The sequence below is a fragment of the Nicotiana tomentosiformis genome, chromosome 10 (genome assembly GCF_000390325.3).
Source record: "Nicotiana tomentosiformis chromosome 10, ASM39032v3, whole genome shotgun sequence".
NCBI lineage: Eukaryota > Viridiplantae > Streptophyta > Magnoliopsida > Solanales > Solanaceae > Nicotiana > Nicotiana tomentosiformis.
The window spans coordinates 1,864,056-1,885,745 of record NC_090821.1 but is presented as its reverse complement, the minus strand read 5'-3'; the positions used below and the strand labels follow the sequence as shown (position 1 = coordinate 1,885,745).

The following is a 21,690-nucleotide window of genomic DNA, read 5'->3' as shown; positions in this document are numbered from 1 at the left end:
GTTAGAGTAATTCTCTATACCAAAACTAGTACTTAGAAATTAGAAAGTGTTGACAACTCCTGTCCCAAAATTCTTGAGTGAGAGTAAGCTTGAGACATGAGTAGAAGCCCAAAAACGACCACTAAAATACTCAATTTTTGTCAAAGTTTTCTTCTCAGGATGATACGTAAACAAGACATCTTCCCCCAACTGAAACATGATCTCTCCATCTTGAAAAACTTTCAATACGTGTACCATTGTGTAGCAAAACCAATTGCACTCTGGGATTATGTTTATGACAATTTCTTTGGTCCAAGAACTTTGCACTCCATATTCTTTCATTACCCATATATCGAGATGACTTTTCGTGTTATTGTCACATAGGCAAAGATAATTTCCCAACACTCCCAAACTCCTATAATCTTGGTAGTCTCTATTGGTGTGAACTCGTGGTGCGGGTAAGTTTTTACGTTTCCTCTTGTTAAATTCAGGAGCCGTGGAAAAGGTCATATCTTTTTCCCGATTTAACTCTTCATCAGTATCCAAAGTCCACTCGTCCAACTCGTCGCGCATATCAATAAAACAAATTGACTCATTTCCTTCAACATCTTTAACCAACCAATGAAGCTTTCCATTGAAATATACCCCAGAATATCTACGTTCAAAACGTAGCTTAATATACCCTACACTACGCCAAAACCTTGTCCCAAGAGTGTACACTTGAACTTCAGACGTGTAATATTTTTCTTTATTTATATTATGAGTTTCCACTTGATAAATCCTTATCACCTTGTATTCCATTCTCATAGGATCAAACCCAAAGCCATAAGTGACTAAGTTTGGGCAACCCCTTAGCCCTTTAGGCTCAGGAAGTTCGATGTATTGTCGAGTAGTTGGATTGAAGATATAAACAATATCAAGAACACTATTATCAAGAGGCTTATAATATAGACAAAACAAACCATGTATTGAGCCAACTGGATTGAAATTAATATTTGGAAAATTGGTTTTGATGTTAAGGTGAAAATTTGGTTCAAAAGTGAGACGATGATAATGAGGTTTATTTTCCAAATTTACAAAGTTGAAGAGACTTGAACGGGAATGATTAAAATTATATATGATGAGGTTGGTAGGGGATTTTGAGAGATGAATTTTGATAAACTCGGGGTGTGAGATTAGGTTTAGCCAAGATTTGCAAACACTTTGGCAAATAAAGATTGTTTTTGGTGATAATCTTAAGAAAATATCTTCCAAGATTGAAGATGGTAGATTCATGGTTGTTTGTGAAGGATTCGAGTACCCACGAAATAATTCACTCATAATCTAATAAATCTCGACACAAAAAAATAGATAGTCCCATCACTATTTATAATAATACAAAACCTACTTGAGTCGAAACAATAAAACCTATTTCAATATGGATTCTGAATTAAACTGAACTATCCCACTCCTAACATAATGTGGACTAGTCCAACCTGCGGTTTCTATAGATGTAATCCTCACAGGAAAAATACTTATTTGAACCCAATTCGTCCACCAAACTAAGTGCATAACTTCTATCTAAGGTGGGTTAATAATTATTTTACCTCATTTTTAATTCTCAATCTTAATAAATAACATAATTTGGTGCATGGGTCGAGTTCAAATTTTCCACCTCACACGTTCTGGTTTATTCATGGATAAAGAAAGAAGCATTTTCATACCAACATGCAGAGGCTGCCTTTCTTTTTATTTCTTTCACATAGTTTAATTTATTATTTTAGTTTATCGTAGAAAAGAATGCCTTAATTTAATTATCACCAACCCAATGACTGATGGACGACGGTGTGCCTTTTACAAACATTGTAACAAGACGTTATTCTTAACTGAAATTTTTTCCCAACAGAATAAGATGTTAATGGATAAGTATCTTGTATATTGTGTTTTCGACAATGTTGATGAATCAAGAATTGCTCTAAAAAAAAAAAAGGTTAAAATCCAGAAGAATTGCTTTTCTTACTCACTGAAAGATTAGAGTATGTTTCTCTACTTTGCTGTCCCCTAGCTTCAGTCTTTGATAAAGTACCTCTTAACTGCAAATCCTTTGAAGTAACACTATTATTATTATCCAAAGGCTTCCTTGAGCAAAGGGTCTATCAGAAACATCTCTACCTTTACAAGGTAGGTGTAAGGTCTACCCACGCATTACCCTAACCAGACCTCACTTATGGGATTACAATGCGTTTGTTGTTGTTGTTGTTGTTGTTGTTATCAAACAGTTAATAAATCTTGCCTAATCAGAAAGATAGCCAATTCATGGACCTCAATCTAAATATCCAAATAATGTCAACATTAGAAGCATAATGAAAGTCATTACTGCTGAGACTTTATCTTGATATGGGCATCAATCAATACAACAGGTGGTTACAGCATGAGATCGGGACTAAGCAGCAGAGGGTGGATTAATCTGGTATAATTCAAGCAGTACAAACAAGGAAATGCCTTTGTATACAAACAAATGAGACATAATATCTTCATAAGCAATTGGCAGCAATAAAAAATCTGAATGAATACTTTCACTCATCTACTTGATCAGATGAAAGCGCTGGCTCTACAACAGGAGGTATACAATCCACCTTATACCGCAGGACCTGTTGCAAATCAAAGCAAAATAATCGCCCAAGACGGTTATGTTTCTTTTACAAAAAATTAGGCAAAGTATCAAAGCAATCAATTGATTGATGCCAGTGCAGATTAACATGCACTTAAAGGCGACCACAATATAAACTACTTATTTTACTAGAGCAAGTTCTACCAGAACAGGAAAAGCCCATAGGCAACGGAAAGGAGCTGTTGTTTGATACGCCAACAGGATAGGACTGAATAATTCTAAAGGGGCAGTCATAACCTCAATGAATTAGGTTTCAATAATGTATTACTCACCTTCTTGAAAAATGTAGAATAAGAATTATCCCATATGAGTTTGTAGTGTCCAGCTAGAACCGTACAAAAGTTTCCCTGGAAAAAATGACATTAAGGAGGTCCGGTAGCAAATCTACTAATTAAAATAGTAAAACAGCAAAGTACACTCACTTGGTCAGCATCATATCGTCGATAAGGTAAGATTTGCTGTGAGTCGAGCGTTTGATTGACAAATGAAAAAGTTCAAAACCAAAACTTGAGTCAGAGAAGAGTGAAAGAAGTATCTTGTAAATGAAAGAAGATTAATTAAGGCATGTGATGCTAGCTAGTAAACCAAGAAATTGCAACAGACGCACTTTATGACAAAAGGGGAAAAGAAAGTCAAGTTGATACACTTTCATACCGTCTTCTGTCCGGAAAGATTCGTAAACTCCATGCTAAAGCCAATGTCCTATTACAAGAAAAATGAAGCCCAGATAACTTGGTTAAATAAATCTGCTAGTATCATGCCTGAGTTAACTGACAAAACATATGTATATGTATGCAAGAGATCTATCACACATTCTCCAAATATACATGATTGAAAAATCAGCATATTCTCCCAACTGGTGCCACTTATGTGCAGCTTAAGTAGCTTTTGAACAAGGAAAACAGAAGTCCGATAGCAAGACATAAAGGTAATGAAGAGGATAAGGAAATAGTTTTCTTCATGCTTCAAGAGATAGAAATTTGCTTCAGTAAAATTTCTCCTCGGGAAAATCTGTAAGTCAAAAGAGAGAACCCGTCTACTTCATATCAGTGGAAGTGAAAGATTTTAGGCCTGTAAGTTTGGTAGGCAGTGTATCATTACCAAACAGCTGTCAGAGAGGTTAAAAAAGGTTATATGCATGTTGATTTCTTAATCCTAGAATGATGTTATAAAGAGGAGGCAAATTACTGATGCAGCAGTCGCCAAATAAATATTTGACATGAGATGGAGACAAGGTGAAACACGTGTTATGTGTAAGCCTGATGTGAAGAAAGAATCAAAGAAAGCATATGATGTCAAAGATATAATTAAGTAAATAAAATGCACTTCTCTAACAACTTAAGCTTTTAGATGAGACGCTCAACACTTCAACATGGTATCAAACCCATTATCAAAAAGATTCCAGGTGCTCGGCCCCGTGAAAATGAATCAGACACACATGTGAAGGAACGTGATGAAAACATAATCAAGTAAATAAAAATATGCTCTCTCTACCAACTTAAACTTTTAGATGCGATGGCCACGCATTTTAACAACCATGTTAGCTGGAATTTCTCCTCCTCTACCAAAGGAAACCACTGAAATCTCTGAGTCACATACATAGTTGGGTAAGAAGGAAACCATAGAAAATCCTTTAGGTTTCCATAGACCACAGAGACGTAGCCAAAAGAAGCAGGAGATAACTAAGCCGGGCATCAATTTTCCAACAAATGGCCATGAATCTAAAGAAGACAGTATATAGCATAAAAATCAACCAACACAGAAAAGGAAGCTGCTATAAAAGAAGTTGGATACCAATAATACCCAAATAGGCACATCTATAGGAAGATAAAAGGATATTACCATATCCACTCTGCCTTGAACCAAAGCGAAATCCCAAGCAATGTATGAATTTATGGCGTCCACCGTCAATGAAACCTAAGATAAGATTGACATAACATATATATAAATCAACTGTACATAGTTTTAACAACACCCAAATGAAGCTCTATAATATAAACTTTCAGGTTCTAGGTCATTCAAAGACAAATAGAGAAAATGTATGACTATCTAAGCAAAATCTAAAATGAACATGCTTTGAAATATAAACTTTGTCCAAAGTTGGATCAAAACACCAAAATCCCCCGCAATTGGTTGATAACCAAGCAATATATAGTACCTAGATCTTGTACTTGATTTATGAAAAGAGTAATCAATAAGATTAAGATAACAAGACTCTTGGATGGTCATAGGTAGCTGACTCGCCAAAAGAAGTTCAAAAGGAGTTCTGAATTGAAGTTCAGAAGAAGTACGATTAGTTAAAAGATGAATACAGTGTGAATCACTTCAACCCGAAATTTAGGAGCAAAGGCAGCTAGAAAGAGTGGAGAACGAATTACATTAACAACGATGTGATGCAAACGTATTGATGCAGGTGTGGACACTGAATTCAAATAGAAGCGCAACTTTTTATTTAAAAAATTACAAAGTGCCAGGCTTGACAAATTTAGCAGTCCCATCACAAAAGAATCCAGAATATTTACCAGGAAGAAGAACATCTATTTTCTTTAACTATTTTTGAAAGATTTAGTGATTGATAATGATCTAAAATTTTAAAATTAAGTCAATACCATTCTCAAACTTGTAGACAAAAGATTTGGAGTTTTCATCGTGAACATTCAACCAAAAAGGAAAATATACCACAAACATCAACCATAAAGAACTATTGGGTAAGATACGACTATATAACATTTTTATAGCTCATGAAATAAAAGTAATGTCATTTCAAATACTATCTCACAAGCTTATTTGATCTCATTATACAACTCAGAGAAAATGTTTTAAGAGTATGTACGCAGTTAAAAGATCTATTATGTTTTGTACAAATTTTGTGAAAATTGACATGAATATACGTGCAACACATGTGACCAGCAACTATTTATAAAGACACACACACATTCACATACATACACACAAAGAGAGAAAAAAACTACAACCAGACATGACCTGCTTAGGAGTTAAAAAATGAGCAGCACCTATCTAAAAGGAAATATGACTTGGAGAAGTAATCCTCCCGAGTAAAAACAAACCTCATGAGTTTTTCCTGCTGGAACACTCACTTCCTTGTATTCGTCACTTTTTCTGCATTTGGAAACCAAAAGAAAGCTCTAGATCAAGTTCTGAAACTCATATCAAGTATTGTGTTATATTTTAGTCCAACAATGGCAAAATGTACATGAAACCACCATAGAAAGGAATTTTGGACATACCTGGCATCTAATGCACCAGCTTCTTCCGCAGTAATAAAGAAAGGGGAATTCGCAAATACGTCACTGTAAAAAGTAAGTAAATCCAGTGAAACAAGTACCAAATTATACACGTACTCACTACACCCTCCGATTCAATGACAAAGTGTTCCTCTTATGATGTGAGTCACTATCTACATGTTTTGGCATACAAGATTAAGATTTGGCTAGGAAACATAGAAAATCCATAACAATCAGTATTGTTAAGGGTTAGATTGAGGCACACTTAAGCCTGAAGCTACGTGAAGCCCAGGATGGGCACTTTGTGCTTGCCTATGTGGCGCTCTAATGCATACAGTGACATCACCTAGGAGTTTGCATTAAAGAGGGCATCAATAAACAATAAATATAATTGAAACAATGATATATTAAGATGTTGTACGCCACTACAGGTGGGGTCACCCCTGAGAATAATTAAGGAATCAATGATATTATCACTTAATTAGAAAAATTAATTGTTAAAATAATATTATGAATAAATATGTTAGTAACCAAACATAGAAAATTAAAATTGAGTTCAAGAAAGCTTATCATTAAAATCTAAAATAAATACTTCAAATATTATCTGTCATTTAAATAAGAAATGTAAAATGGTTTTTAGAATATAAAAAAGGGCAGCCCAGTGCACAAAGCATACCGCGTTTACGCAGGGTCTGGGAAGCATCCAATTCATTTGTTCTAACAATCTCTTCGTTCTTATAGTAATTTCTCTTACATTTTGCATATATATATATATGAACAGACGCAAAGAATATTGAAGTATCAAGCAGAAAACTTAAAATCATTATGGAAGGTTAGTATTACTTGAAGCAAATCACAGAGAGAAGAGAGCAGCCGTAGTAACTTCACCCAAGCCTATTTAAAGCAACGGCATAATTTTTGCTACATGTTTGTAATGTGAATCAGAAAACTTTCTTTCAAATTTGAAAATGTGGGGCTGCAGTAAAATGACCTTGTGCTTGAGTGAACATATAGTAGGACTAGTAGCAGGCTGACACCAAAGGGGAGTTTCTAGCTAGAGAAGGTCCATCTTCTCTCTAGACACGGACCATCATTCAGCAAGTCTAAGTCCAACCAAGGAGTCAAATTTCACGTGCTATCTGTACTAAATTACAACAGCTTGTTTGGTATCTTTTTTATTGTCTTTACCAATAATACAAGCATAAGTTATGCGGACTACGTATTATTTTATGTGAGATAGAACTGGAAAAAGAATACGGGTATTAGTAATTCATAGATTAAAACATTAAAATGACAACACTAACCCTCATAATAGTATATATTGTACACAAACTTGTAATACCTCAAACCAAACATCTAACAAGAAATATCTCTGCATTACAATCCCTACATTACTAATCCATGCATAACTTGTATCTAAACCAAACGACCCTTAATGTAAGTGTACCAACATGACTAGGACCTGATCCAACAAATTGTATCGTTTGTAAAGATCTTTTTTTTTTTAAATTGATTTTTGTTCTTTACCAAGTTTGCATTGATTCCAAACGACTACAACCCTTCTGAGACAACTTCTCCATGTGATTTTAGGTAACTCGTCTCCTTTTAACATATGGAGGCAGCGCATTTGGAGGTCTGCGTAGGACATGCCTATGCGTGCTACTTGCACTTTGTGAAAACAGTGGTTATTTCTTATATTGTCTAATTTGTATGACGACCGCACATCCATCTTAACATCTGCATTTTTATGACACTAATCTTTTGGTAGCATTCACTGCCCATATAACATTCAACTTAACTCGCATGCATTTTTTCCCTGAAAACTCCTTGTTGTTTTGATAGTAGCATTCGGGAAAAAAGGAATCTCCTTTTTATGATGATCTAGCTAATGTCTCTTAGCTTTCCTATGCTCCATCATTTTGGGAATGGTAAGCCAAGGGAGGTTTCACAGAGCTGAAATATGTTGCTTAGCAAGAGAAAGTATGGTTATACTAGCTCTAAATTATACATGTAGGAATATATACACAGAGACATTCCTTTAGATGCCATCTCCTAGTTATCATTACAAAAAAGTAGAAAGGAATTCAAAATTTTAACCTTTGAATTTGATAGTAGTCTAGATAGCTCATCTTTGCCTCGAGGCCAATAGCTAGAAGAAACAAAGAAAAGAAGGCACGAATGGAGAAAGAGGGAGAAAATGAGTCTTTCCTTTATTTGGTTCGAAAAGTCAAGAGCGAAAGGGAAATGTTTCTCTCCAAACTAAAATTGTGAAACACAAAGGTAAAATAGCTTCCGCCCTTAAATTTTGTTCCTCCACTTTTAAGCAAACCAAAGAAAGAGGACAAACTGTAAGCATTCCCTTTGTTTCTCTTCTGTCCTTAGCTTCCACACATTGTATAAGTTGCTTACAATGATGTGAATGTCATCTAAGAAGCTACTTGAACGTTTTCTCCAAGTAATCATGAGATAAAGATATCATATTAGGAAAGACGTTATAGAGCAATACTTAGACAGAAAGGATATTAGACTAATCTATACTGATAAGTGATAACATGATTAGGCACAAGCTAAAGATAAGAAAGTATGGTTCTGGAAGCATTAAATACCCAATGAATTTGATGAATCTTTGGAACTCAGATGTGTAGACATCTACTGCTTCTTCCAAGACCGCCATTTGATCCTTTGATCTGCCCAAAAGGAAACACTACAAGGTTCAGGTGAAAAATGCTATTACCCTGTGAAGCAAGGATGCAAACTTTCTGAAAGAAATAATCAAATGCTCCTTGATTCAATCATTTGAAAGTACAACATATAGACAAGTCTTACAGTTTTCTAGCTTCAAAACGTCGCCATAGTAAAGAAAGAAAAAGACGAATGTTGAGCACCATTTTCGTGAGACTGTACAAAGGTGGACCATAACGTTGTCTCTGCTCTTCCATTGGCCTAGAGGTAGACAATTATCAAAAAGCAGTAGCCAGCATTAATATAGTCCGTTCAACTCTTGAAGAATGAGCAAAGTTATAAAGAACATAATCAAAAAAAATAAATATAGACAGAGAAAATAGATACCCATCATCATCATTTATTTTCCGAACAAAATCCAACAGAACCTGCAAGATAAAGTACAGGTGAATAGTTTTACTGAAGACCAGAGAATCAACATACTATCACTGGCATGAATATATTTTGAATTGAAACTATTTAATTTAACATTAGGGCTTCCAAATGGCCACTTGGCATCCATGAGGTTAAGTATTACTCTAAACAAAAGGTTAATGCATGAAAACAACAGGCTTGATTATAGAAACATTGACAAGAACATGGTAGGGAAAGGTTATAAATCCATTATGTTCTACTAAATGAATTGCAACATACTTGTGGCACTCCAACTAAATACTTCACCAGTGTCTTATAGACACCTGTAGCAGAACCCAGTTGAGCCAGTTGCCGCCTCCTGTTTGGTAGCATCTCAGCATGAGTCAATATCAAATCATATACTGGTTGCACCATCACAAAGATATGATAAAATAATACTTACCGTTCCATTTGTTGATTCCATAGTAGAGCATATCGATCACGAATACTTCCACCAGAGTTGATTAGAGCATCAACTTCAGCCTGCTTATTTCTCTCAGAACGCTCCCTCTGCTGCCTAATAAGAGTGCCGCGGAAGTCTTGTGGCATGTACGTCATCACTACAGAAGTAATAAGAGCATCCAGATGATAAGAGAAGTCGAATAATTATATTGTAGTTTGGAACATGTAAGACAATAGCAAGTTGCTGAAATGTACTGCGCATCTCTTCAACTTGGTGCTTGCCTTTGTAGGAGAATCCGGTAACCACATACTGTAATAGTTGACAATAGGCGCAGGGGTACCTAACTTTGGGTAATACTTTTCTTTTTCTGTTAATGTAAAAATTTTCTTAATATGAAAGGAAAATCATGTACTCCTCCATACACAAGAATTTCATTAGTTCTTTAGCTCTGGCTTAGCCAATTATGTATAGAAGCCGGAATATTTTTTGTAAGCTCAAATGCCAAATCATGTACTTCTTGCATCTTCTTGATGCCAGCTATTGAAATCACTTACTTTATCAAAAACAATACTCCATACACAAGAAATATACAAAGTAGAAAATCAAATACAAAAACATATTTGTACAAAGAGCAACCAGTCATTTAAAAAACAAAAAAAAAAAAAGGAGCAACCAGTCATTTAAAAAAAAAAAGGAGCAACCAGCCATCATACATGACTGAGATACTACATTTACTCCAAAAATGTACCACAATAGAAGTTCCAATTACTCAAGCAAACATTCTTTCAATTCCAAACACCGCCTCTATTACTTTCCTTCTATATTGGATAGTGTACTATCACAATGTTTGAAGCCTGAAAACATAGATCCAACACCAAGAAATAACCTTCGAAGGTCTAAGTGTGCTCCAATATGAAGCGCTGACTATTTGATGGAACGAAAGTAGTTTCATTTCAAATAAAGGAATACATCTCTAATGGTAAATTGGATGAGAAACTGAATATGAAGGACTACTTCAAGATGGGATGGCAGAGATAACTGCAATTATGAGTTTTAAGAAGAAAATTCAATTGTTTTGCGCTTCAAGCTACTGTGCAAAGCCAGCCCGATGTTTTCTTCTTTTCTTGTTTCTTTTAGTGTTCGATGCCGCTCCTCACTCCAACAACCGGTGCCACTACTCCCGGACAATCATTTAGGATCACTCCTCCCCAGCAACCATTCATGCGTTGCTCTTTTCTGGAATTGTTCAAGCGTCGCTCCTCGCTCTATGATCGTTCAAACACTGTTCAGCTCTCCAGCGATCTTTCTGGTGTCACTAACTCTCCAGTGACCAATGCTGCACATTTACGCGACTGACACGATTCTTTTAACCTTGATTTTTCTGCCGTTGTCCTGACAATTCAAGTTCTGCTAATAATATCCTGGAGATTTGCAACACCGTATCTCTTTTCTTAAGCAACATTTGAGTTTGTCACAACATACACTATATCAAAGCATCCTTTTCACTAAACATGCATATATGCCAACTAAAAAGATAAAAGTTCTAAATCTGAGTCACACATTCAAGAACTGTTCCCAAAACAATGTTCGTGTTATGAAGCTGAACAAGTTCCTGTCTAGTGGTAATCAAGAACTTCACACTATGATAATTGGAAATGAATTTAAGATCATCGTCATCATTCTCGGATAAAGGCAAAGAAACTATGCCAAGGGCTAGAATGTTCCAAACAAAAGCTTTAGACTCAGTATTCTTAACCAACTCCAAATGGTGGGTTCACACATGAACACTCTTTTGATTATGGTGGTGGAGTGACTAAGGAAGTTGGAATCATGGAGGTGGGGAAAGAGTCATGGAGAGGAAGAGAAGTGAGGAGCGACTAACGTGTGGTTTGCAGGGAAAAGGGGAGTAGGTTGACAGTGGTAATAAGGAGAAGAAAGGAGGAGAGTGGCAGAGCACACTATGTCGATGACGGTGCATTTTAGTGGGGGACTAATGATAGAGAATGAGAGGATAGATTATTTGTTGAGAGTGTAGGCCACACAAAAGAGTGTAGGTGCAGACTACATTTTGATACTTTCGATGAGCATTTTGGAAGCAGAAGTCCGTTGGTGTATGATATGGATGAGGTGACCAACACAATACAAGATGAAGTTCCTTGGTGTATGATATTTGAGGTCGATACTGTGCTAATTGACAACAGCGAGGGTATCAACGAAAAGCTTGAATTATGGAAAACCACTCTAGAGAGTAAGGGTCTTAGGAAGAGTAGAAGTAAGACTGAATATATGCACTGCAAGTTTAGTCAAAATACAAAAAGTGAAATTGAGGTGATATTAGATAGGATTATGGTGCCTAAATGCAAAAAATTAAGATATATAGGCTCATTATTCCAGGAGAATGGAAATACAAAATGAAGATGTTACACATGGAATCAAATTGGATGGTTGAAATGGAGACGCGTTATAGGAGTGCTATGTGATAGAAGGATGCCTAACAAAGTGAAAGGTAAGTTCTATAGAACAACTATAAAACCAACAATGCTATATGAGAGTGAATGTTGGGCCGCTAAAGTTCAACACATCCGCAAGATGAATATCGCAGAGATGCATATTCTAAGATAGATGTGTGATCATACAAGATTAGATAAGATTAGAGATGATCACATCCGCGAGAAAGTTCAAGTAGCACATATCGAGGATAAAATGAAGGAAGGTCATTTGACATGGTTTGGTCATTGGGATCCATGCGACTTAGCAAAAGATAGGGCACAATGGAAGGTAGGTATTAGTAAAGAATATGTTTTACACATTAGCACTTTACTATAAGTCTTATGCTTTCTATGAGTGGTTTAGCCTTTCAAAGTTTTATACATAACTTCTAAGTAATACTTTTTATTTGTATTTGCATAATATTGACATGAAATGATTTAAATGGAGTAACGTGGTCAGTGAAGATTCACATAACCGACTCCAACTTGTTTGGGACTGAGAGGTGTAATTGTTGTTGTTGTTGTTGTTAAGCGTAAGCAACTTAATTTCTTTCGATTATGTAATGCAATTCTAATTTTGTGGTGTGATGCATAAGGGATCTCAAAGCGGTTCCTATATGTTTTTCTTTTTTCTCCTCCTATCTCCACTGCATTCAAATCACCTATTTAGCCTTGAAAATAGATCCTGCTTCCCATGTTTCCCTACTCCCTATGCTTAAAGCTTCCTAAGGTATAATCCATCACCAATGCCCTTATACCTAATGTTTCTTACCTTTTCATCATATCATTTTACTGGAACCTAGTAGTTAGCACAACTCATCCAACATTTGATTCCCCTTTACATAGCGGAGTTCGACTTTAGAACAAACAAGGAGCATTCGCCCATACTGGCTCAAGAAGGAGCACCCAGGTGACGACATTCTTTTACTTAATTATCAGGAATAGAGAGTAATGATGTCTCATAAACTAACAAATCCAGACTAAAAGCAAACAATCTAGATAGATCTGAATATATTATTCATAAATTGGCAGTAGCTCAACAATTAAGAAGCACAGAAAGACCAACCAGTGTTGAATACAAACTCGGAATTCCTTGATTGGAAAGTCTCCAAAACCTTCAATGTATTTCGAAATTTTTCCCCAAGCCGTCCAAGAAGAGACACAAGTTCAGCATCTTCAGCGGTTGACTGCGATTTGAGCTGAAGAACACCAGAGAAGGATGAAACATTTATTTTTTCGAGACAAATACAGAATGTTTTTATCTTTGCTCAACCCTGTGTGAGGAATTCAAGTACAGAAAAATCATATTTTTTGGGAATGAAGCAAGCCTTGGGACAGAGTGGTTACAACTAACTAAGCCAAAAACAAATGACATCACTAGCAGTCAACTGAGGCCTTTTCAGAAAAGCTAAAACTCGAGTTCTGACAACTGTATATCTCACCACTGGTGGCCAGTTGGAGCTTTCCGATAGGAAAAGTATTTCTTCAATCTGTTCTCGATTCTTCCACAAATTCTCATCAACTTTGTGAGGAGGGGGCCTTTCTGCTTCACGGACTAATGAACTTTCTCCTGTCAAATCAAATCAAATGAGAGTTGCCGCACAAGTGGAGTTCACAAACAGATAAAGAAATACAGGACTGCTTTTATTAACATAATCTCATTCTCATTTCAGTATCTGCAAGTTAGTAAGTAGACAACATCAATCAGGGAAAATGCTTTTCAGCTAATCCTCCATAACATAAATCATGGAAAATACTAAGAAAACTACTGAGAGAATTAGTAAAAGAGTACTAAAAATAAAACGAGATTAAATATAATATGTCATTTTCTAGGGGCCAACTTAGAGATTGCAGTATTAAATCAGATTCTTAATTGACCATCTGCTACTACCAACAACGGGGTCAGAATCACATATTCGTACTATAAGGACAGCTGTTCCGCCTGAATGAAGCTTGCCACGCATCAATTTTATGATTAGTAAATGCAACATGCATAGTTCTCTTTATCTTTTAAGGGATAAAGAGTAGTGGGAACGCGAGCGCTATGTGGACGACGACGGCGAACTGTATAAGGGAGGCGGCAAGAGAGGTGTTAGGGGTCTCGAAGGGTTACTCTGACCAGCACAAAGGCGACTGGTGGTGGAATAAGGTGGTCCAAGGTAAAGTGGAAGCGAAGAAGGTGGCATACCTGAAGTTAGTAGGGAGCACATGCGAGGAGGAGAGGAGTGCGAACAGAGAAAGGTATAAGGTAGCTAGGAAGGAGGCGAAGTTGGCGATTACGGAGGCTAAGACGGCGGCGTTTGGTCGTCTGTACGAGGAACTGGGAGACAAAGGCGGGAAGAAGAAGTTATTCCGACTGGCCAAGGCGAGAGAGAGAAAGGCTCGGGATCTGGATCAGGTGAGGTGCATCAAAGACGAGGACGGTAGAGTATTAATGGGAGAGGATCAGATTAAGAGCAGATAGCAGACTTACTTTCATAGACTTCTGAATGAAGAGGGGGATCGGACATTGTGCTCGGTGAATTGGGGCATTCCGAGAGTCACTGAGACTTTAGGTACCGTAGGCGCATATAAGGTCGAGGAGGTCGTAGGGCAATGCGTAAGATGAGTATGGGTAGAGCAATCGGGCCAGACGAAATCCCGATAGAATTTTGGAGGAGTGTGGGTAGAGCAAGCTTGGAGTGGCTGACTGGGCTATTTAATGTTATTTTCAGGACGAAGTCGATGCCGGATGAGTGGAGGTGGAGCACGGTGGTTCTGTTGTACAAGAACAAATGTGATATCCAGAGTTGTAACAACTATAGGGATATCAAGTTACTAAGTCATACCGTGAAAGTCTGGGAGAGGGTGGTAGAAGTGAGGGTGAGGAGGACAGTGTCTATATCCAACAACCAGTTCGGGTTTATGCCGAGTCATTCGACTACGAAAGCTATCCATTTTATTAGGAGGTTGGTGAAGCAGTACAGGGATAGGAAGAAGGATTTGCACATGGTGTTTATTGATCTGGAGAAAGCGTATGACAAGATTCCTAGAGAGGTTCTTTGGAGATGCCTGGAGGCTAAAGGTGTGTCGGTTGCCTACATTAGGGCGATTAAGGACATGTATGATGGAGCTAAGACTCGGGTTAGGACAGTGGAAGGCGACTCGGAGCATTTTTCAGTTGTTATGGGATTACACCAAAGATATGCGCTCAGTCCGTTCTTATTTGCCTTGGTTACGCACTGACACGCCACATTCAGAGGGAAGTGCTATGGTGTATGTTATTCGCTGATGACATAATTCTGATCGATGAGACACAAGGCGGCGTTAACGAGAGGTTGGAGGTTTGGAGACAGCAGTGTTGTCAAAGGCGCGCTTAAGCCCTGAAGCGAGGCTCAAAACATGTGGAGCGCTTCGCCTCGCTTTGTCTGTGCTTTAGTATCACATCAAGGCTCTAAGGCATACTTTTCCTTGCCAATGAGTGTAATCCTGAAAAGGCGATATTAAACAATTGATATTTCACTTTCTCGTAAATTTTTTCTAATTTTTTCGTCCATATATTTGTTATTCATGCTTATAATTATTAGTCTTGGACTACGTATACATATTTTTACTTTTTCTCCGGTTGCGCCTTTTTTCATTAAAGCCCACGCTTTATTTGCGCTTAAAGCCTCAACGGACCTTAGAGTTTTTTTGCGCTTTTCGCCTTTGATAATACTGGGAAACAGGCCCTTGAGTCTAAGGGGTCGTTTGGTAGGATGCATTAGATAAAATAATGCATGCATTAGCTTTTGTATTGATAATACCTTGTTTGGTTAACTTTTTGAACATATGCATTATTTATGCAAGCATTAGTTATACACCATATTTGGTATTATCCTATGCATAACTAATGCATTAGAAACCATGGTATTAGCAATGCAATGGGTTTTAATGCATGCATTAGCTTAGTTAAAGACAAAATTGTCCTTCAAAATTTATGCTTGATTAAAATATACTATTATATTAATGCAAGTTTGAAATAATCCAAGAAAGTGGGAAATAAAGTTATATCCCTAGTAAATAAATAAATACTTTGCATATTTTCTTTTTTATAAATAAATATCACTACAATATAGGTAAACAAATCAAATAATTTTTTAAAACCTTTTTCATATAAAAACATTCCTCAATTATATGTTTCTTTTAAAAAGATAAAATGATGGACTGGTTATGAGGGTATTTTTGTAAACAAACAATTCTTTTAGAAATTGTGCAATGCTTTAATACATCAAACCAAACAATGGATAAGAAATATGTCGGCATAACTAACACCAGCATAACTAATACCAGCATTACTAATACACATTATTCAGCATTATTCTTATACACTCTGTCAAACGTATACCTGGAGTGCAAGTTCGGCGCAAAGCCGAGGGATGCGGGCACGGAAGTGAGGCTTGAATCACAGGTCATCCCCAAAAGAGGCAGTTTCAAGTACCTTGGGTCAGTTATCCAGAGGGATGGGGAGATAAACGATGATGTCACACACCATATTGGGGTGGGGTGGATGAAATGGAGATTAGCATTTGGAGTACTGTGTGACAAGAAAGTGCCGTTGTTACTCAAAGGTAAGTTTTATATAGCGGTGGTTATACCGGCCATGTTGTATGGGGCTAAGTGTTAGCCATTTAAGCACTCACATATCGGAAGATGAAAGTAGCAAAAATAAGGATGTTAAGGTGCATGTGCGAGCACACTAGGATGGATAAAATTAGGAATGAATATATTCGGGAGAAGGAGGGTGTGGCTCCTATGGATGACAAAATACGAGAAGCGAGGCTCAGATGGTTTGGGCACGTACGGATAGGGGTGGGCATAAAATCCGAAAAATCGAATTCCGAACCGAACCGAACTGAATTAATTTGGTATTTCGGTATCAGTTTTTTTGGTATTTCGGTATACCTCGGTACAGAAATTGCGATATTTCGGTACGGTATTCGGTATTGAGTTTTTGATATTTCCGTATACCGAAATACCAAAATATTTAAGTCCAAGCCAGTGTTGTCAAAGGCGCGCTTAAAACGCGCTTAAGCCCTGAAGCAAGGCTCAAAATATGTTGAGCGCTTCGCCTCGCTTTGTGGGCACTTTAGTATCACATCAAGGCTCTAAGACATATTATTCCTTGCCAATGAGTGTAATCATGAAAAGGTAATATTAAACAATTGATATTTTACTTTATCGTAATTTTTTTTCAATTTCTTTGTCCATATATTTGTTATTCATGCTTATAATTATTAGTCTTGTACTACATATACATATTTTTACTTTTTCTCCAGTTGCGCCTTTTTTCATTAAAGTTCACGCTTTATTTGCGTTTTGCGCTTAAAGCCCCAACGGACCTTAGAGCTTTTTTGCGCTTTTCGCCTTTGATAACACTGGTCCAAGCCCAACTCTATTTCTATTTTCCAGCCCAATAAGCCTAAGCCCAATACCCCAAGCCCCATAATTCCCTAATCCCTTAGCGCGCCTAGCGGCCTCTTTAGGCTTAGAGACAACATACTTACATTAGCTTCTTCTGCTTACCCCCTTTCCCTTTTCTATTTTCTAACCCTAGAATAGCAGAGGGCGACATCGACTTCACGACCTCGGCGAGCAACGACTCTTCTCCTCGGCGACGGCAGTGGTGTTTCAGTTTTAAGATTGTAACAGTCTAATAGAGGAGTTGACTTGGAGTCTTGGACTGTGTTAAGTGTTTTTTCTGTTCTTCTTAATAGTACTTGAAGGCATTTGTACTTACTGTAGAAGTATTTTACAAGAAGATTAGTGCTTTTAGTTAAATATTTTTTTTGGCCATTGAAGTACTTTTGTTGGGGGTTGGCGACAAGGATTGATCAATTGCATCCTTGAATTTAATGACACAGTACCACTTTCACATGTTCTGTGGTTTCTGCATTGCTTTAAAAACTGAGAAACATCCATATTGTTTAACTTTCAAGATCCACGTACGTGTGTTTTTCATCAATGAGGGAATTGGCTTCAATTTCCGTGCAATCAAATTAAGTGTTATGTTAAATTTCATACTTATTTCAGTGGGAGTTCTTCATTGTTATGTGCAAATTAAGTGTTCTGTGCATCTAGTGGGACTGTGGGAGTGTTATAACTTATAACTGCATCATTAATAGGGACGGTGCGATACCGAAACCATACCGAATAATACCAAACCAAACAAGAAAATACTGAACCGTACCGAACTGCTTTGGTACAGTATTTGGTATGCACAATTGATATACCGAATACCGAAATACCAAACCGTAATTCTTAAATACCGTACCGAAGTACCGAACGCCCACCCCTACGTACGGAGGAGAAGCCCAGATGCCCTGGTAAGGAGGTGTGAGCAGTTGATTTTGGCAGGTACGAGAAGAGGTAAAGGGCAGCCTAAGAAGTATTGAGGAGAAGTGATCAGACAGGACATGGCGTAGCTTCAGATTTTCGAGGACATGGCGTAGCTTCAGATTTTCGAGGACATGGCCCTTGATAGGAAGGTGTGGATGTCGAGCATTAGGGTTGTAGGTTAGGAGTTAGTTGAGCATTTTTCTACTTTGTAGAGGTGTGAGGTTAGTCTGATAGGGTTTTGTTTTAGACGGCTAGTTGTTTTTTTTTTTTTTGATTAGGAGACGGCTAGTTGTTAATGTTGTGTTCACACTATTCTCCCGTTTTTCATTTCATTGTGTCGGGTCTTATCTACTGGTTGTTTTTAGTGTCTTTCATCTATTCTCTGGTTCTTATGTTACTGTCATTATTTCTATTGTTTTCTATTGATGGTACTGATATATTGTTTCTCTTTTCGTCTTCTTGAGCCGAGGGTCTACCGGCAACAGCCTCTCTACTCCCTCGGGGTAGGGGTAAGGTCCGCGTACACTCTACCCTCCCCATACCTCACTTGTGGAATTTTACTGGGTTGTTGTTGTTGTTAAGTGAATAGCACATTTTCTAAGTCAATAATAGCTCTTGTAAATATCACTATCCTCGCAATCCTCTATCAGAGTATTGTTGCTAATCATGTCTCGGAAAAGGTTATCCAGGCTATGCAGTAATCCTAAATTTTGCACATCTTCAAACATGCTTAGTATTAGCTAAAAGCACTTGAGACACTTGAAGGAATTCCATGCTATTGGTAATGTTTTAGCCGTATCACTATGTCGTGAAATCTGAGAATAACAGATGTGGATGGAGATACTTTAACTTCTAATAAACAATCCACAAAGACCATTCAAGTGGTATCCCACGGAGATAAGCCTCAAGGGCATGGCATCCACAAAGTTTGCTCGCCTATTTGAGAACCAGCTTAAAAGTTCTACATCAGTGGTTAACATGAAACAAATGCAAAGTTTTAGTGGCTGCCCTAATCAAGTCACCGCATGTGTTCAACGCAGACAAAATACTTCCGAAGATAACCAATAAACTGGTCTCACATTCCAGACCAGCCTCTCAACCCACGCTCCGAAAGAGGGCTCTCAACATACCTCACATGTGGAATAAGAAGCGTTGAATTAAGTGGCGGAGGCAGGATTTTCACCGAGGGAATTCAAAGAACAAAAAAAATACACAATGCAATATACAGAGGCGGATCCAGGATTTGAAGCTTATGGGTTCCTACCGTAATTTTAAATTGATATGCAATAATATCTGGGTTCACAGTTAGATATTTATAAATATTTAGTGAATTTTTTAATATAAATATAGGGTCTACGCAAAAGTTACTGGGTTCCCGGGAACCCGTAGCCAATGCTCTAGGTCCGCCCCTGGCAATATATGCACATCAAATATAGCCAAGGGTTATCATCATATAATATATACACATAAAAAAAAATGACCGTATATACACAACCTAATTTTCCAGCGAAAGGGATTCGGGCCGACCGCCTAGCTCCACCTATGGTTGAACTAAAAACCAAATTATTCAGTAAAATACAACACTCTTCAGAGCAATGTACTCCTTGTTGCATGTGTTGGAGGCTTCCAGCCACCTCAAACCAAAGAGCAAGTGGGTTCCATTACACATTCTCATCCTAAAGGTCCACTATATCCTTGGGCATAACTCTCTCTATGCAATTCCATTACGGACCGCACTGGGTACTGTCCCCTGATATGTATCAAAGACCTTTTTTCCTACTGTATTAACACTTTCAGTCCAATTTGTTCATGAGTTCGATATCAATAGTTGTGAATAGACGCCAAGTTTCCATTTGAATTTAATTCAATAGATGATGATTCTATTGCACTGCTATTAACTTCAAGAGTGTAAATTTGACGAAAAAGATTACCTTCGGTCAAAGGAGAACCCTCATGCAGATCATTAGCCATTGAATAAATTTCATCAGAAAGACGAGAAACATCTTCAGAGAGAGGGGTAAATGGGTACTTATCATAATAAGAAGCCAAAAAAGCTCTTGTTATTGGCATCAGCCCCTCCGTTGACGCCATGTTGTAAGCTTATATGACTAAATAAATAGTTCAGAGGAAGGGATCAAACAATATAACTTAAGCTTCAATCCGTAGAATCTGAAAGCCGGATCGCAACTCAGGGAACTATAAGGAAGAAGTAAAGGAAAGGGAGTGGGGCAATCGGCGGAAAGGAATTTTATTTTATTAGAAGGAATAATTCTGTTGGAATAATGCTTTTGTTTCCCAATTGAAAGGAAAAGGAGTTCTACCGTAAGTAAACCAAACGCGACGGAGTGTGTGTGTGGCGGAGCCCCCCCCCCCCCCGGGGGGGGGGTTGATTGGAAACCGACACATTACCGAGCAGGACAACATTTATCGCGCAATATTGACATCATGTGTTTGGTACGAGGAAGTAAAAAAAATTCTTTTTGTTTTGGAAAATTTTGTTTTTGGTATTTGGTTATTTTGTAGATAATTTTTTTTTTAACTCACAATGAAACACTATAATGCATTTTAAAAGAAAATTTTCTCTAATAAAAAGTAATTTTTGTCATACTCAATACACATATATTGCACGATTTTGCAAAACATGCTCTCCAATGCAGAGTTATCTTATCTATACGTATTTACTTTGTCAAAATACATAGTATAACAAATGTAACTAACTGATGATCATGCTTATTGGCGTTATATATAAATAGAACAACGATATTGATAGATTAACAATGTAATTTATACGTAATATACAAGTAGCCATCGATTTAATATTCTCACCAAACCACTATTAGTCTCCCTATTTGACATTTTTAAAATTAATCTTATTATAATTAATTATATGTGTTTGATATATTAAGAAATCAAGAAGGTTCACATAAATATCTTAGTTCTCCATTGAAGTAAAATTAGTCATACCTCACAACCAAAGGAAAGCATTGGATAACGGATTTCCACTTATTGATGAGCCTATTTGGATTTGTCGATTGTTCTGAAATTTTTCTGGATGTATATAACTCTAAAAAAATCAATAGCTTTAGATATCAAATTAATTCGTCCATTGTTACAAGGTCATCAAGCTATCACGATAATTATACTTGTTCATAGTTCTGGCGACCATTCCAAAATCTAGAAGTGGGTAACTCATGTCAAATCAATAATATTCCCTACCCTAATGCAATCATTTGACATTTTGATTGACTCGGTGTCAATGTAGTTCTAATGTTCTATAAAGAAATCGTAAGTGGGAGGCTGAGCTCATAGCACAAAGCTTCACGTAGCAAATGTCTGATTCTACGCCTCCAAATTTTGCTGAGTAAGATCAAGGATGATTTGTTGAGGGGACAGATTTTAGGGATAAAAGAACTCTTATTCAAAGTTCTTGAT

General features: G+C 37.2%; 2 protein-coding genes across 2 annotated transcripts; both read right to left on the bottom strand.

Annotated features, from left to right (window-relative positions):
• Positions 1 to 39: 39 nt before the first annotated feature.
• LOC104107985 (F-box protein At3g07870-like) lies at positions 40 to 780 on the bottom strand. Its single transcript, XM_018774758.1, has one exon. It carries the CDS (start codon positions 778 to 780, stop codon positions 40 to 42), a length of 741 nt encoding a protein of 246 aa, XP_018630274.1.
• Positions 781 to 2,287: 1,507 nt separating this feature from the next.
• Positions 2,288 to 20,555, bottom strand: LOC104107982 (uncharacterized). Its single transcript, XM_009616932.4, has 15 exons — positions 20,190 to 20,555; positions 13,344 to 13,471; positions 12,968 to 13,100; positions 9,413 to 9,569; positions 9,250 to 9,328; positions 8,944 to 8,984; positions 8,701 to 8,817; positions 8,481 to 8,561; positions 5,878 to 5,940; positions 5,698 to 5,749; positions 4,472 to 4,546; positions 3,284 to 3,331; positions 3,052 to 3,087; positions 2,902 to 2,976; positions 2,288 to 2,609 (listed from the first exon to the last, which is right to left on the bottom strand). Exons 1-15 carry the CDS (start codon positions 20,347 to 20,349, stop codon positions 2,535 to 2,537), a joined length of 1,320 nt encoding a protein of 439 aa, XP_009615227.1. The 5' UTR covers positions 20,350 to 20,555; the 3' UTR covers positions 2,288 to 2,534.
• Positions 20,556 to 21,690: the final 1,135 nt, after the last annotated feature.